The 18,390-nt window shown below is 38.3% G+C and overlaps 1 protein-coding gene across 1 annotated transcript; it reads right to left on the bottom strand.

The window, feature by feature from the left end:
- Positions 1-11,673: 11,673 nt before the first annotated feature.
- On the bottom strand, positions 11,674-16,534 carry xkr9 (XK related 9). The gene is made up of 4 exons (XM_087788083.1): positions 16,510-16,534; positions 15,778-16,149; positions 14,774-14,982; positions 11,674-13,260 (listed from the first exon to the last, which is right to left on the bottom strand). The coding sequence occupies exons 2-4, from the start codon at positions 16,074-16,076 to the stop codon at positions 12,626-12,628; spliced, it is 1,143 nt and encodes a 380-aa protein (XP_087644209.1). The 5' UTR covers positions 16,077-16,149; positions 16,510-16,534; the 3' UTR covers positions 11,674-12,625.
- Positions 16,535-18,390: the final 1,856 nt, after the last annotated feature.

The following is an 18,390-nucleotide window of genomic DNA, read 5'->3' as shown; positions in this document are numbered from 1 at the left end:
AATATCAACTATCACATGTTTTGTTGGTTAATTTGTTGTCTATATTGTGTACTTAAGAGAGGATTAAAAGTGTTTCACTCTCTCTGTACGCTCATATTCTAAAGATAGACATGCATGTGTGTGGGTTTATGAAGGAAATTCCACACGTGTGTGAGCCACAGGTACCGGGCCCGAGCCCCTCGGGTGGCACCGACCGCAGCGCCGCACGACACGCTTCATCAACTGATCAATAATAATCAGAAGTCGGAGCCGGCGCTCTAATCACGACGGGCTTTTTCTCCGGGAAAAAACCCTTTGGCAGTTGAAAAACACTTCATTTATTCTGCCCCGACGCTAACACGTCCAGTATTTGATTACATTTTTCCAGCTCTGCTAAATGTCATCTATACAACAACACTTCTTTCACTTCCTCCTCTCCGGCCTCACCTCTGACCGCACTCGTCGACTTTCCAGCGACTCCTCCAGCAAACGTTCGCTGCTCGCCGACGTCTTTGGCGCGACCCCGGAGTCCACGGAACACAAAATAAACTGCGTCTAATTGTGATGCTCCGACCATCTCTGCCCCCCGACCCCTTATTTAGTTTGGCTTCGGCCTCATGCATTTGTGGTTTCGGTACGAATGATTCGGGGCCGAGTTATTATCCCGCTACGCTGCACATGCTAATAAGGGAGAGGTTTTTTAAACGGGGGAGACGCTGATGTCACCACGGAGCTTTATCTGAGCTGGGATCAGAGGGGGTAGTCGTTTCCTTATGGTTCAGACTCGGGGGCCCCGGGTCTGAACCCCTCAGCTCTGCCAGGGAGTCTGTTTAAGGGGATTACTCAGTCACCACACCTTTGTTGCATTACGGGCCCCTGTGAAAAGCTGCACATCCCGATGAGGCGCCATTTTGACAGCAGCTAGCTATGAGCTAATGCTAGCTCTGTGGAGGTAGAAACTACAAACGTGTTTTTAACCCTTTTAGACTCAAGATTAACACAAAAAAATTAACTTTTTTAACTTTATTTTGCTAAATTAATTTAATAAAACATAAAGAGGTTTATAGAGAACTCTAAATTGCAATTATGTTCCGATGAAGCTTCATGAAGCAGTGTCATTATTTTCAGAGTCCACCAGATGGCGATCTCCGCACTATTTCCTTTGTTTCATTTTTCCAAAGAAACATCATTTTTAAACTGATGGCGCCACCTACTGACCTCTAAAGATGACACTGCTTCATGAAGCTTCAACAGACCATCACTAGTGTGTGTGTGTAAATTGTTGTTATTTTTGTGTATGCTGTGACATTCTGGCGACTTGTTCAGAGTGTCCCTCCGCCTCTCGCCCTAAGCAGCTGGGATAGTCTCCAGCCCGCCCATAACTCTGATAAAGGGATTGAACTGTAAAAATTAATAAAACTTTTAATTGTATTATTATTGTTACTATTATCAAAATTAAATCATGAAAGAGTGATCCATGGCCATGTCTCCCTGTGTTCTTAATTATTTATCAAACCAGTGAACTCCCATGATGCCTTTTAAAACACTAATATATCTAGTGATGGCTGATATTGTATTTAATCCTCAATACTGTATTCAAATTCTACGTCAAAGTTCCTATATCAAAAAATGGTCGACATCTCGGTGTGGTTCAGGTCACCGTTACTGAGAGGGTTTTTTTAGAAGGATTTCACCTCATGTGCAAAGTTGAGCATACAAGTTAAAATAAATGTTGTTCATTTAAACAAATGAAAAATTCAATGTTTTTTGTTTCTTGCGGGGGGTCGAGAACGTAAACTCTGTATAGTTTGTTTAAAATACCTTTCATCACGTGCACTTTTGCAATATTGAGCTCAAATAATTTGGAATCAAATTCAACATAACTATAGATATTCTGCCCGGCTGTTGAAAAATAATGAGAATTCAAGAAACATTATTTCATCCCTGAGGATAAAATAATACGTAACAGCAGCAACGGCATGAAATATGACACGAGAAAGAGAGTTTGATGTGCGACTCCGCTGGATGAAACTATGTTTTAGGATAAAGGCTGTGATGTCATACGCCTGGCACTTGCTGATGACAACATGAAGCAACAACCACAACAATGTGGGCAGCTGCTGAAATGTCTCACTGCCTTTGGAATGAAAGACTGAGGGGAGTTTCCGAGATAAAGGATGGTGTTGAACGTACTGTGTATCTCAAAAGTACCATGGAAACACTGATTCTGCAAGTAAATGTCACAGACAGACTCCAAGAAAACACATGTTAATCGAAGAAGAGACTTTTCTTCTTAACATGACATATTAGAATGGAATCAACCACGTGTCTCACGTGGCTCAAGAAATTGGATGGACATGCATTTAAAGTACATGGAGAAACATTTTTAAAAAGTTTTTCAAGACCTGTGTCATCTCAGTATTGCATATGTATTTATAGAAGCCAGCGAGGTCGTTCACCTTGACCCAGAGACAGCACAAGGGATACCACAAACACATTTGTTTTCTGGTATTCGGGTCACCTTGACCCTGAGATTACACAAGGGCCTCTTGGTTAGATATGTAACCAGGGAAGTGAAAATTCACTTTTATTACGACACACAATACACACATGACAACTTGAAAAACTTGTTTTCCGCATCTACTCCTGTTTTCTAAGTCCCTCCTCCGTCGACTTCCTGTCGCGTCAACCCTCCTCCTTCCTTCTCAAAAATCAACTTGTTATCTTGGGTTCAATAAAATATTATGCTTTACTACTAAGGAAGAATCAAGTTTTAATTAACTTTCTAAAATGTGTCATGTTTACATTAGTTTAATACAAAGCAGAAACTGCTCCACTTTTTTTTTTTTTACTCTTTTTGATGGGAATGTCGTAAATCTTTACCTCGGGCGATCTTTATCCGACAGCCGCCGCACTGTACGCGTTGTGCGCCCACCAGACGCCGTAATCTGAAGTCGACGCTTCAGACCGATCGTCACGGCAATTCCAGCGAAAATCAGATAAACTTCAGAACGACCTTGTCCGGGATATCGTCGGTGGTTTTTGAAGTTTATATTATCAGATCCAATGAACAAAACAGATTACTTGGAAAGAGTGAGACAGGCGCACTTCAGAGAGAGAGTGGGAAATCCTTTTTGGAAATGATCGGCCGCCCACAATTACATTAAGCCCAGGCATCGCTTCATGCTCCGCTGAAGGAGAAGCCAGCCAGTGTTTTGCTGCATTTTGTCTCATTAAAGGTTTAAAGACATTGAGAAGTGATCAGAGAGCATTTAAAGGATTATTAGTCTCTGCAAACATCTGATGTAAACTCGTGGCCCTGGATACCAGCGGCTCCAGCCTTGGCGACACACAGATGCCCCTCAGCCATGCCCACCCTGCCACCCCAACAATCCCATTTCTCAGACTGTGGTGGTTGGTCTGGTTCTGTGCAGGTCCCCCCCCCCCCCCCACGTTTGGTGCAGATGGGTTAAATATGACATCAAAGCTTCTTTAATGTTTCACAGTGCCGCTCACATTTCTTGTCCGTATCGAGTTCAAAACTGGCCCGGCCTGCATTTTTACACTAGATTTAGTGGATCAATGTGCATAATCACATTAGCACTGGCTTAACGTATAACAAATTTCTGCGGACCAGCATCAAAGACCCGACCTCTTGTTATAATCAGCCATGGCATCTTTTTCTCCCGCACAGGATCAGCAGGTCTGCCGGGTGAAAGGAAAAGTCACAGGGGTGATAAGCTGGCGATAAGTGAAGTACAAAGGCGCCCCGATTTTTTTTCTACGAGTAATAGATTTGTTTGATATCGTCTCTATTAATTTTTGTCTTTGACAGACCACTCCTGAGTCTTCTTCCAAAAAGTTACTTTACTTAACAGAGCGTGTGAGCTGACAGCTTCAGTAAGATGATAAAAAATGTCCAATTTGAACAAACAAAAAAAAAAGGCACAGATGCTTTGTTTTATACCGCTCCAGTTTTCTTCTGCCTGATCTGTTTACATGGGACATGGGAAAACTTTTTTCTTTTGATTTCTCTAGAAGTTTTTTAACTCCTCAATATTCTTTTAAAACTTCTCACAATCTTTTTAAACATCTCAAAATCTTTTTAAACGACTAAAAACCATTTCAAACCTCTCTTGAAGTTTTTAAATATTTCTAGAAGTGTTTTAACTTCTCGCCATCTTTTTAAACTTCTCTAAAGGTTTTTAAACTTCTTTAGAACTGTTTATACTTCTCTAGACCTTTTTAAACTTCTCTAGACCTTTTTAAACTTCTCTAGATGTTTTTAAACTTCTCTAGAAGTTCTTAAACTTCTCTATATCTTTTTTAACTTCTCTAGAAGTTTTTAAACTTCTCTAGACCTTTTTAAACTTCTCTAGATGTTTTTAATCTTCTCTAGAAGTTTTTAAACTTCTCTAGATGTTTTTAAACTTCTCTAGATGTTTTTAAACTTCTCTAGAAGTCTTAAACTTCTCTAGATGTTTTTAAACTTCTCTAGAAGTTTTTAAACTTCTCTAGATGTTTTTAAACTTCTCTAGAAGTTTTTAAACTTCTATAGACCTTTTTAAACTTCTCTAGATGTTTTTAAACTTCTCTAGAAGTTTTTAAACTTCTCTAGATGTTTTTAAACTTCTCTAGAAGTCTTAAACTTCTCTAGATGTTTTTAAACTTCTCTAGAAGTCTTAAACTTCTCTAGAAGTTTTTAAACTTCTCTAGACCTTTTTAAACTTCTCTGGATCTTTTCAAACTTCTCTAGATATTTTTAAACTCCTCACTATCTTTTTAGAGATCTCACCTTTTTTTTTTTACTTTTCAAGATCTTTTTTAAAATTCTCACGAACTTTTTAAACGTCTCAAAATCTTTTAAACTTGTCAAGATCTTTTTTACCCCTCCAGGTCCCCTTAGGGGCTCCGTAGTGTCCTACTTGTGACTAAGACAAAAATTGGGGGAGGTGGTGCTTTATTTTGATGACACGCCATCTTGCATTTAATGCTACTATGCTTAGGTGAGAAATGTGATCAGAACTGATATTGCTTCAGTTAGAATTTTGGTGATGATAAATGTTGCACATGGTCTATCTTCAATTTTAGTGATTTTTTAAACCAGTTTCTGCACATGGTTGTATATTGAGTTTTGATTTATCCACCAAAAGAGAAAAAAAAAAGAAAATAAAGTTGAATTTGCAATCACTGGTCCCCATAAGTCCATAAATCCATAAGGCATTAGTTAATAGTTAACACAAATTGGCAAAACATTTTAAATCTGATTGAATGGTCAGAGTTTATTATCTGTTACTGTTTAAAACAGGGATGGGAAATTCCTCAGGGGTGAAGTACGAAATAAAGTAATAAAATCAAATAAAAATAATTGCATTTTCTATTACTTTTCTTTTTAAGTATTATATAAAAGCCCTATTTTTTAAATACAAATTCTTTTTTAACCTAAATCTTTTTTAGGGGTTACACAATATTCACAAAAGCCAAATTGCCATATTTAGAGACTAGTAATGAATAATAGAAATAAATACTAAATAGAAATATTTAAAAATGAACCTTTATTCATCTGAACTCACAACATTGCTTCACCCGTGCTTCAAGATTTGAAAGAAAAAAAAAAAGAAGAAATCTCAACAAAGTCTACTCCATCATGAGAGGAAATCCCCCTCCAGGAGAAAAAGAAAACATGATGAATTAGCCAGAAACTCCACGACACTCTTCACTCAGCACGTCCTGCGCGGGGCCAGCAGGCCATCATTGAGTAATACAGATTAGCGGAGGATTCGAGCCGACAAACTGCAGACAAAGTAGAATTAATGGCTTCCACTGGACTTGCTCATGACGTCAAGAGAAAAACACGTCGGGTTCTTCAGGCCAGGTTAATCAAGACAAGCTTGCCCTGCAGATAGATTGTGTGCGTGTGTGTCCATGTGTGGGTCCACGTGTGTGTCCATGTGTGCATGCAAGTGTGCATGCATGTGGACCTATTGCTCATTCATAGTATGCGATGCTTGATTGTATTTTTGTCATGCACATGCAGGCTGCACGAGCTCCCCTGACTTCTATTTTTCCAGCAGCACAGCATAAATAAACAGGAACTCCCTATAATCCATCATTCTATGTTGCTGGACCAGCGTGTCCAACATAAACACGGCTTCTGTTTTCTATCTGTACGTAAGTGTGTGTGTATGCAAGTGGGAGATTGTGACTGCTTGTGTGGGTGACTAGCATGACGAGGGTTTCTCAAAACTACAAGAAACTTCTCTCGGAGCCCAGAGACTTAATCTCTGGCTATTTCGGCCTGGTTGATATTAGAATGACCTTTGACCTGAGAGAATTCACCACAACACAGTATAAATATGTGTCACCTTTGAAACTGCAGACATCAGCATTTCCTCCAGTTACTCCGTTTGCTTTCACACAAGAAGGTTCATGGTACGAGTCCAGCTCTGTGTCGGTGGCCAAACTTTCTGTCTGGAGCGTGTATGTTTTTCCTGCTCTTGGGTTTTTCTATAGGCACTCTAGTTTCCTCCCACCGTCTAAAAACATACAGAGGTTCATTTCATGACTGAAAATTTTCCTCAGATGTGTCTGAGTGTGTCTGACTGTATTTGATGTACGCAGACCAGTGACATGTCCCGGTTTTCCAAACAAGCGGGTGCTTCCCCACAATAAGAAAACCCAGTCGAGAATGAATGGACATTTCTCTGTGCATTCACTTCCTGGTTCTAGGTTGACAAATTGTAAATACTTGATTAATTTCAAAGTGAATACATTTGAGTTCAATGTTGCAGATATATTATTATACATTTTAAGATTTTTAACCCTTGTGTATTCTCAGGGTCAGGGTGACCCGAAGGCCTGAAAAAAAACGTGCTTGTGGTATCCCTTGTGTTGTATCTGAGTCAAAGTGAACGACCTCCCTGGCTTCCATAAACATATTCAGTGGTTGAGGTCGTTCATCTTGACCCAGAGAAGACACAAGGGATAAAACATTTGTTTTCTTAATTTCAATTCAATTCAATTCAATTTTATTTAAAGTCTCTTATCATAAGAAAGTTATCTCAAGACACTTTACAGTTGAAGTAAGACTATAGTGGAGAAAGGAAAAACAGATCCCAGAAAATCAACTTCTTAATGCTAAGGACCTTTGACAAGCTTTTGTTTTCAGACTTTCGGGTCACCATGACCCTGAGGTAACACAGGGGTTAAAAATCTTAAAGTTTATAACATATATAATATATCTGCAACATAAAACTCAAATTCATTGACTTTTAAATTGATCAAATATTAATGTAAACTTAAAATAAAATAAAAATAATATCCAAAATAATACTATAAAATAATATCTTTGATCTATAAAATGTGATATTTACTCCATGATATGACACTTAAAATACAATTGAATTGAAATTGAATTGATTTGAATATCAAAGGTATAGATACATGTAAGAACGTAAACAAACGTATGATGATGTAAAGTTTTTATCTGCTTTCTGTGGAAACTGCAGGCAAGCGTGTGATCGATTATGTGGTTCGCTTATGTAAAAATGTCACTATCAAATTTAAGGTTTGATGCAAAACCACCTGTACTATCATATATTGTTTGTAAAAAAAAACAACATAGTTTTAAACAGGTTCAATACTAAAGGTGGCTTGAAAGAAGAGAATGTGTGGGACTTCTAGTGGACATTTTCAATATCAAGACCAAAGTGATAAAAAGTTATTTTGGTATCAGGGCAGATCCTTGTAAATATGAGTCTCTAATTTCTTATTTTTACCCTTATCTTTCACACAACTGCACATCTCATCTGTTCTTGCATTTTCTCCATAATAGGTTTCCTTGGCTCATGAAGTACTTCTCTTGGGTAAAGATTTGGGTTGCAATATTGATTTTACATTGTGTAAATAAGAATGAAGATTAATGATTCAGAGAAAATTATTAACCCATCTGAGGTCTTTGGGTACAATAGGCAACACAAGGGATTCCACAAACACATTCGTTTTCAGGCTACCGGGTCACCTTGACCCAGAGATAACACGCTTGAGGTACTATTATGTGTTCAAAATGAGGGTAGGATTCTGTGAGGTAGGAAACTGAACCATGACAAAATAAAATAAACAATACTTAAATAAAATATAGAAGAACAGTCAAAGAAAATGTATTTAATAATATTATATATTATATATATATATAATATATATTAATATTTGTTTGGTAATAAAATTACATACATAAGCCTAATCTATTCAATATATTTAAAATGTCAATAAAAAGATAAAGTTAGAAGACAATAATAATAAGAAGATGTATATTTATAATGTAAAACATAAATGAAAAGTGTTTTTCTTATTTATAAAATCAATTCATGAACTGTATGAATTGTTTATAGTTTATTCGTCTTTATTACGTTCACGAGGCCTCAAAAGGGTTATAAGAGCCACAGACTTTCGTTTTTAAAGATTTTTATTTTTTCAAAAGGGATGCATCACAGCGACAGGGATATTCTGACTCATGAGCCTCTGGTCTGTCTCTGAATTTCCAATGTCACGTTGACAGTTGGGTGTCCTGACAAAGAAGCCTCCCTCAGAAAGTAAACCCAAGAAAAAAGTGGGCTGTTGCGAACAGAACTCCAACATCGCCGGAGCATCAGAGGCGCTGAAGCGGCGGTGGGGTCATAATAATTAAAGACATACAGCTTTTTTCGGGGCTTCATTAATCATGGTTTTATATGGACTTTGAAGCTCTAATGGAAAACAGCCTCTCTCTCTGGCTTTATTGTGTCTGTACAAATTGTGGAGCGGGCCTACGCCAGCTATCGGCCCCTCTTGACCGCCTCTTGCAGGATGTGGTGAGAGAAAACAAAAAGCTAACATTTGGTGACAAGCAAGCGCTGCTCATGTCAAGTTCAGAGGTCAAGATAAATCTTTCCCCTGTCAGCGAGAGTGATACTTGAGTTGCTTTCGCTCAGATTCTCACCAAGTTCTCCGGTTCCCCCTGGAGTTGCATGACAGAGATCAGAGTGGGAGATTTCGGGGAGTGTTGCGCTCCCTGTGCCAGAAGTGGAAATTACGGCGTCAATGCCAGAGCTTTCCCTGCTTGTTTTCACCTGAAGGGACGGAGCTTATGCGTTACTCAACATGTTCCATGCGGACGGGTTGTGAGCGGTCCCTGGCATGGCTCGTCGGGTGAGTCACGGCGAACATTACGCCGAGCTACAGACTCCGGCGCAGGACACATGCATCTTGTCCCAATAAAGGTTCCTCTGGCAGGTTTACATTGCATTAGTCCTGAAGAAATATACCGTCGAAGGGGACAGAAGGGGGAACATCCGTCTTCTGAGGGTGAAGTCATCGGACTCCTTCGGTTCAAAATAAAACTCGGTCTATAAATTCACGAGCTCATCTTAAGAGCTTAAAATGGTCAGGAAGTTGTGATCTACTCCCTATTTATCTCTTGTGATACAGATGAAAGTGATTTTAAAATCATGGGATTCAATTGTTAAGTTGGTCAAGTTGAACCTTCAGTTTGAACGATCAGTCTTAAGTCCTGTTGACTTTGGATCAGCAGGACTGAAAAAAAAAAGCTCTTTCTTTTTCATTGTTTCCAACTTTCTGTCCTCGACTTTCGTCATGATCTCTGGGTTGTTTTTCCAGGAGAGCAACTTGCATGTGTTGAAAAGGTTGCCCAAGGGTGGCTGGACTCAACACTTTTTAAGGATGGAACCGACGTCCATCACGTCGAGGGAATCAGGACATACGGTTGCTCAGGCTTCTTGTGAATGTAACAAGTGCCGACCAAAGACACACCAGAGGAATGATGTACTGTCAGGCCTTCACTCATCTTTGTAGCATGATATAAAAGAGGTTTATGAGAAGAGAGGAGTCTCATTATGGCTGGATATATTACCATCATGGTCTCTCTCTTTAAAATGTAATGGTATCAGAGCCTTCTTCGTTGGGCAAAAAAGAAAAGACAGCAACAGAAGATGACAGACAGTGACAGTATCTAGTTCACCCCATTTATGTAAACAAGCTCAAAGGAAAACCTAAAATACACTCTTTTTTTCTTTTTTTTTTTAAGATTCCAGTCCTCTCTGGACCCTGTCAATGTTCCTCCGGCGCAAGCTCATTATGACCAGTGAATAACCCCCCCTCCCCCCCTCTCCTATGCTGGCCCAGCATGGCCAGCATCGAATACCTCTCGGTGACTCACATGATATTTTCCTGGTGGCCAAAACAAATTTAGCAGTGGTTTGTTGTTCTAGTTCACTTGTCAATGACCTTTCCGTTCATCACGTCTCAACTTGGATTACTAGTCATGACCAGCGAGGAAGGATTTTCGTGTGGCAGGGAAAGTATTTACAATGATTTTGTCGAGGGTCAGGTAATCAAACCGTGAGAGTCAAGCAATAGCTTTCATTTGTTTTCATCCGAGCAGAACTTTGGCGTGAGGGTTGTATTGTGTGCGACCTCTTCATGTCTGGCATTGTAACGTAACCACGCTCGGCTGCAGCACCAGTCTCGCAACATTGTGGTCTTTGCTAAACGGCCCAGAACCAAGAGGTCAACTTGTTCCACTGTTGCGAGTAGAAATGGTCACAAAAAAAACTTTTACTCAATCGATTTTGATTTCCTTACATCTGCCAATAAGTTTATGTGATCGTTGATGTTTCCCTGGATGAAAATAACCCAAAATAACTTTCTGTTAAATGTTTAGGAAGTGCTGATGATGGGTCAAGGAACAGATTACATAAAAGTTTTGATAGTGTTTGTATAACTTTTAATCACTTTGACGCAATTAGTGGTGCAAAATAATGCTAATATAATATAATATTAAGTTAAGTATCTTATTAAGTTGGTAAAATGAACAAATAAATCAGAATATGGATGTGCATTAGCTAAGTTTTCATATTCAATGGTGTAAATACTTCGTAACAATGTTAATGTGTTGATGGTATTTTAAAGTCATTCACTCATTTTATACTATATATACTTGTTACTGCTTGCAAGGCAAGTAGTGGGGGAACATTTAGTATATGAACTCTTGTAAGAATTGACTAAGTATTCACCTGAGAGAGTAGAAAAGTACTTCTATTTAATTAAGTGAAAACTGTCAATGAAAAATATCCCACTTGCCTGATAAAGACATACACCAGCATGGACAATGACTCCATCTAGTGTCTAAGCAGGTCCACTACTACTCATGAAGTCACTACTCATGAAAAAGTAGTAGAACGAAGACTCGTTTGTACTTTTTGTCTTTATTATTGTTATAGTTATAATCATTGTTCTTATTTGTTGTACCTGTTATCGTTGCTATGATTCATGATATTATTATTTGATTGTTATTCTTTTCATTATTATATTCTGTGTTGAGTTCCCCTAGTTTTCGGGGGTTATTCCGGGTGCTCCGGTTTCCTCCCACAGTCCAAAAACATACAGAGGTTGATTAAGAAGTCCGAATTGTGAGTGTGTGTGTGCATGGTTGTGTGTCTCTGTGTGACCTCTGACAGACTGGTGACCTGGTCAGGGTGTCCCCCGCCTCTCGCCTAAAGAAACTGGGATAGATACGTTTCAATCTTTTATTATTGTAAAGATCAAGTCGTTTGTCGTACGGTATGTGTGAAAAACATCTTTTGAGATCAAGAGCTTTTTAATACACTGTTGGGTCACGAGCACAACTTTCAAGGCTGAGCAACTTTTACACTTTAAGGTCAGGTTGTCTTTCTAATAGGATATGAGGAAAGGGTTTGGTTTCATATTTCAAGGACTTAAGTTTTTCATCCGTTGATCTGTAAAAAAAAAAAAAAAGTCCAAGAAATGTTAAATAAGCATCAAAAATAAGTCCAGTGTGTAGTTAGCATCAGTTCACAACATTATACTCAGGCATTAGTTTTAGTATCTGAGGCAGTTTTATTGTTCAAAAAATGTTCTAGTGTTAAGAAAGTTAAGTGTTTGTTAAAATTATAAAGGCAAAGAACAATTATAAAATCTGTCGCTCCTTGACTGATTTAAACATGTTAATCTTCAGGATAAATAAAAAATATATATATTAAACAGTCATTACGTCTTTTATAAAGCCCTATAAATACTTTAGATGTACAGTATATCCGTCATTCTAGTGATGGGTTGATGAGGCCTCATGAAACAGCATTGTAGTGAAGACACTGTATCATCATACTGTGTTTTGAATTTGAATGGCCACTAGATGGCTCTGTCTGCTTTATAATGTTTGGCTATAATCTACTAGATCAATAAAACCTTGCATCATTTTCAAACTTAGACTGCCATCTAGTGGCCCTTCAATATGAAGACACTGTATCATGATACAAGCCTCATCGACCCATCACTACAGAATACATCATGTCTTATCAATGTGTTGATAATACATTATTCCTCCTCGTAGAAAGTGTAAAAAGAAAAGTATTACCACTGTGGACAGTATTCAGACTCAACCGCTCGGTTTTGCTCTCACTCTCTCGCTACATGGCTACAATAGAGAATCACTAGCATATTTAACTGCTTTAACTTCTAGAATGACTTTTCTCACAACATCAATGTGCATCGTTGCAGGAAAATCAGTAAGTCTCTTGAGGTTCAAGGCCAACAGGTAAACAAATAAATAGTAAAGATTCTGTGCAATCACTCAATCTTGTAAAAAATGTCTCATTCTGGTGGTGGTTTGGTCTTGCGTGTTCGGGCCGTCGACTTCATCTCCGCCGCTGGTCGGGCACAACAAGCAGTAATAGAGCCCCAGACACAGCATCCCCATCACTGTCCCCACACAGATCACACAACTCACAGCCAGGAAGTACGCAGACGTCTGCAGCTCCGGCTTCAGAAGCGCCACCAGTAAAATAACCGCAACGTTTTTAATGGACGAGAGCAGGTAGTACACCGTCATGGGTATCCTGGTCTTCTTTCCTTTGGAGTCCTGGATTTTCACGTTGAAAAAAGTGCACGTGAGGACAACTCCGATGACGGCCCGATAGAAGAACTCCAGACCCTTAGACGAGCAGAAGTTTGTTCTCTGAAAGTGGGTCCAGATCGTGGCGAGCAGCCAAACGACGGGCAGAGCGACAGCACTGTAGGCGCTCAGGAGGAGGAGGAGGAGGAGGCTGAGCAGGTGGCTGCTGATGCTGAACAGTTTGTACAAGAGGTAGATCAGGGTGGGGAGTCCGAACGCAATCTCCTTCAAATGGGGCTTGGATCTCCCCAGGCAGCGGCGGTAGTCGACCAGACCCCAGGCGACGCTGCAGAAGGAGAAGGTGATGGCCAGATCTGCAGACGAATCATATCAGAACCAACCTTTAGTTTCACAAAACTTAGTGACAATAGTGAGACTAAAATGTACTTTTTCATCGTTAAAATGTTTGGTATTTTTCTCACATACTATAGCAGCTTCTACCGCAGATGTTCATATTCACTACATGTCATGTTTTCTTCTACGTTTATATGTTCCATAAATATCTGATTATTAGCATTGATGAGGCTTCATGATACAGCACTGTAGTGAAGACACGTGCTCAGTCTCAAATCTCAAATTCTTTACAGTACACTGTAAGACAGTGCACTTACTTGTGCAGTAGTACTGTCTCAAATCAAACTCTGCCGCTACACACTTACTGGAAAGGACTCCACAGCTTCTTCTTCTACTACTTTTTTAACATTGATTATAACCAGCTGTTGGTAAACACTATCACCGACAACGCTATAACCAATTGAAACAATTTATTAAGTTGTGTTTCATTGTGTTATTATTGTTGTTGTGTTGTTTTGTGGTAACATTAGTGTTTTCTCAAGACATTTACGCCAGTATCTTCTCCGAAGGCACGTCCGTAGCTTCCGTTTAGCTTCATCTACGTCACTAAGATGGCAGCCGTTAAGGGTTGAAAGTGTCCATCGATTCACACTCATTTCTGGCTCAAGACCCACCTATTTAATTTAGCTTTTATCTAATGTCTTACTTTTATACTGGTTTTATGTTTTTGTTTTCATGTCCTTTATATTGGTTTTATGTTTTTGTTTTCATGTCCTTTATATTGGTTTTATGTTTTAATTTTCATGTCTTTTATAGTGGTGTTATGTTATTATTTCATGTCTCCCATGTTTCCTCAGTAGGGGCCGTCTGTGCTGGGGGCTGTGATCGGCTCGCTGGGATGTCTCTGATTTGTGGGGCACATCTGCTCGGCCTGGTGGGGGATCTATGGAGGTGCTTCACTGCTGTGGACACCCTCCCCTCCCACTGGCCTGTGTCATGATGGGATGGAGTAGAGCGGCTTTTAAACATGTAAAGCACTTTGTGCTACATTTTTTACATATGAAAAGTGCTCTATAAATAAAGTTTATTATTATTATTATTATCGTTGAAGTGGCTCTGCTCTAGTAATTTAATGAAACCTGGCATAATTTTCAAAATAAGAGTGCCATCTAGTGGAATTTCAAAATGAATACTATCATGATACAGTGTCTTAATTTTGTGCCGTAAGCTCAAATTAGTTTTTAATTTAGTTTCATCATGTGTCAGGGTAAAAATTGAAGAGGAGTAAGTAACTGTTCTAATAGTTGAGAGTAATTATATGTCGGCAGTATTTTGTCTGATAAGAGAGACATATCATGTAAGGAAGCACTGGAGAAAGAAATTCATTTTGTGTGCAGATTTTTTTTTTAACCCTTGTGTTATCTCTGGGTCAAGGTGACCCGGTGGCCCCGAAAACAAATATGTGTTTGTGGTATCCCTTGTGTTGTCTCTTGTTCAGGGTGAAGGAGAATAATAGTCCCAGGAGATACTTACACTGCATCACCGAGCTTTCATGATGTCCCATATTGATGTAGAGCTGCAGCAGCAGCTGAGGAACACTTTCCAGAAAGCTCTCAAACAGCTTGAGCATGCTCAGCTCCGTCGCCAGGTGGAACAGACGTTGGGTATCTTCCGTCTTCGCCACCGGATCGTGATTCCTCTTCCAGACGACGCTGAAGCTCTGTGACAGCAGCTGATAATACCTAATTACAAAGCACACGCACAATGGTGACAGTGTGAAATGTCATGTTCTGCTCAATAGGAAGATCATAATCATCTTGACAGACTGACACATGCCTGCAGCTCAACAGCAGTTATTCTGGTTAGCGGCAAAATCTACTGGGAAATACATGTTTTATTGCAGAACATTCCCACACACCCACTTTCTGTGTGACTTCAGCATTGGAATTATTTTTTTTAAAAGGCAAGACATTAATTTTTATGTATTTTAGGTATAAATACTGGTTATTAACCTGGAAATGTTACAAATGCTTTGTCTATATGTCTTTTGAGAACATTTGTCTGACATTTTGCAAGTTTTATTTCCTATTTTATCAAACCGTGTTAAAATGTTCGTCAAAATCTGGTGATCATTTAATTCACCACATTAAGTTACTCCTTGTTTGGAGCAGATTTATCAAATAAAATTGAGGAGCAAATCCTTTAAACATGTTCTTAATAAATCGTATGACATTGACTAGTCTTGTAGTCATGCAACACATGAATGAATAATCTCAATTGTTGCATTATTTTTCTTATTATTTAGTTCTTATAATTAGTTTCTCTGACAAGTTAAATGTTTTCTGTACTTTCTTGCCATTTCCTTCCTAAAAAACTGACCTTGTTTTTGGTTTGTTTTGCATATTTTTCCATTGTATTTGTTTTTTTTAAAAACAGGAAGTACATATTCTGGATTCAATTAATACACTTCATTCTTTAACTATTTGGAAGTAAAAGTCAGTGATGGACCTTCATTTAGCCATTAGTGTTGGACATACCTGGTGAAAATACTCAGGCCAAAGAGGTGAATAACTGCAAGTCCTCCGTAAGGCATTCTGGAGATTTCTTCCGGATGCATCAGAGGGTTTTCTTTGTTGTTCAAGTACCAGGAGTAGCTGAAGATCTGCGTCACCAGCATCGCAGACAGAATGAACAGGACAGTCAAAGTCATCCAGAGATAATCCCCCTTTAGAAAATACTGCACAGCCAGGACAGTGTCCGTTATGATGTCCAGGAAATACAATGAAAATCCAAGCAGTGTGAGGAACCACCGGAACTTGGAGAACGAAGCAGACATCGGGAATGTTTTGGTGTTCCACCTGTTTTATCAATAAAGTTTAGCCGCGGACACGCTGCTCTGGGTTACAGTTCTACAAAAAAAATACAACACATATTACAACACATTTCTGTCCTCTTATCACACGATCTTTGAAATTATAGTCTATAGACAAAGTCCTGATCAAACTTACGTAAGTGTCAACATCCACAGTTCTTTGTATGGATATGAAGGAGCAACAAATGCATTACATTACATGTTATATCCGTGTAACTTCACAAATGAGCAACTGAATGATTTAAAATGTTTGACTTTTTAAAGTTTTTAAAAAAGTTTTGTAAACAAATGTAAAGTAAAGATTGATGAAGTAGGTACAACTTTTAAAAATAAAAATAAACATTTGCTCGGAGAGAATGTTAAAAATGTATCAATGAAAAACAACCGGCTCACTTACTTCCGACCTCCTTCCATGCTTTCTGCTCAAGTGCAGAAATCTAGTTTCAGTTTGGTTTTTTCTACCACGCCTTGGATTGCGTAACTTTAAGACTCAGTTGTATTTTAGTTGACATAATATTATATGTATTAACTAGTGACACATCTTAAGACATTTTTATTCGTGCAGGCTTTTCCTTGATTTTCTGAGACTCCTGTGTTGTTCTCTGTGTTATCTTGATCTTTTAAGTATATATTTTATTGAGTTTTGTATTGTTTGTTTAAGCGCTTACTTACTTGCTTGAAGCATACTGTGGATTTTACAGGTAGGAAAGATTTAAGCAAGATATGTTGTCAAAGATTCACGTGGGCGCCAACTTCCTGACGTCCATATGATAAGAGCAGTCATATGACAGTCTGCGGCGTGAGTCAGTCTTATGACTTTATGACAGACAAGCTTCCTCAGACGAAAGTACAAGCTACTGTAGATTCATGAGGAATGATATTTGAGTTTAAATGATCGATTCATCTGATGAAATGTGCCCAAGCATTTGTCGCCTCTGAATTCACCACACTCTGTAATGATAACAGATAAAAGTATCTTTGCCTGGTATTAATAATTGATGCATATGTTGTTTGTAAGGGCGGACACTAGAGGGCGTTGAGAGTGACTTGAGAATCAAAGCTAATATTGCGAGATAAAAAGATCAGACTTGTGTTTTCTTAGCAAATATAACAGTGACAATCAAATAAAATCATCAGTTAAAACTACTAAACGAACACACCCTGCTTCCTTACATATATACGCATGTATGTTTGAATCTTAAGTCGATTTGTTCTATGTTTGTTTGTGAAAGGCTGAGTATCAATTAACATAAGTCTGTTTAGTTGCTGACCGTCTTTCTGTCCTCCACCTTATCACAACATGCATTTTAAGACAAGTAAAAATACAAGAATTTATAATTCAAGCTTTATATATACAACGTGTTTAATTTCAGGGGTGACAAATGATGCAATGAATTAATTTCAGACATACTTTTTTATCGTATTGATTTCATTTTTAATCTCTAACCTGACTGTTTTTTATTATTATTTTAATATGATATTTTGGGGGGGGGTTGTTGGTCTTCTTGTGCTTTAGTTGTTGGAGTTAAAACAATGGTCAGTTACACCCTTAAGTCGTAGAATCTTTGTTATTTGATGTGTTTATATAGGCATGGTGGTTTAATGATCGAGACAAAAAACAGCACCGTTCAGCCCCCCCTGCTGGTGGAAACCAAAGGTTGCGAAAAACTTAGATACAGCAACTTACTAGTTGTTTGCTTAGCATGTTTAATACAAGACAATCACTCTTGGTGACCGTCTTTTGTTGTATGTCAATCTTTTGATCCGCCACAATATTTAATTTAGAATTAAAGAATGTTAGATTATTTTACAAAGAGATTAATTACATCAATTAATTACAGATCATTATTAATTAATATCTTGTTTTTTTTATGTGTTGAAAGCAAAAGTTGTATAACCTAATATAACGACAATGGAGTAGCCAAGATGCCAGTAATAATAAGAACCTCCAGACGTGCCTTTAAAGCCAAAGGTCTAACTCGGCTGACAAGCCAAAGTTGTCACATTGTCTTGTTTATTTAAAACATGATTTATGAACATTCCTTCAGGGGATTTACCTTCAGTACATGTATGTGTTTGTAATTCATAATAACAAATAAATTGATTGAAAATATACACTGTGTGCACAATTATTAGGGTGGTTATTATATCCATCCATGCATTTGGTTCCAACTCCAATCTGTTTAAACTAGAACAAGATCAAGTTTTTAAGGTGGTGTATATTTGTATAGCGATGGAGGTTGTGACATAATGACATACAACAGCCTATATCAAGGTG

This window comes from Callionymus lyra, chromosome 4 (assembly GCF_982586985.1).
Source record: "Callionymus lyra chromosome 4, fCalLyr1.hap1.1, whole genome shotgun sequence".
NCBI classification, from domain to species: Eukaryota; Metazoa; Chordata; class Actinopteri; order Syngnathiformes; family Callionymidae; genus Callionymus; species Callionymus lyra.
This window is presented reverse-complemented; position numbering and strand designations above follow the sequence as displayed.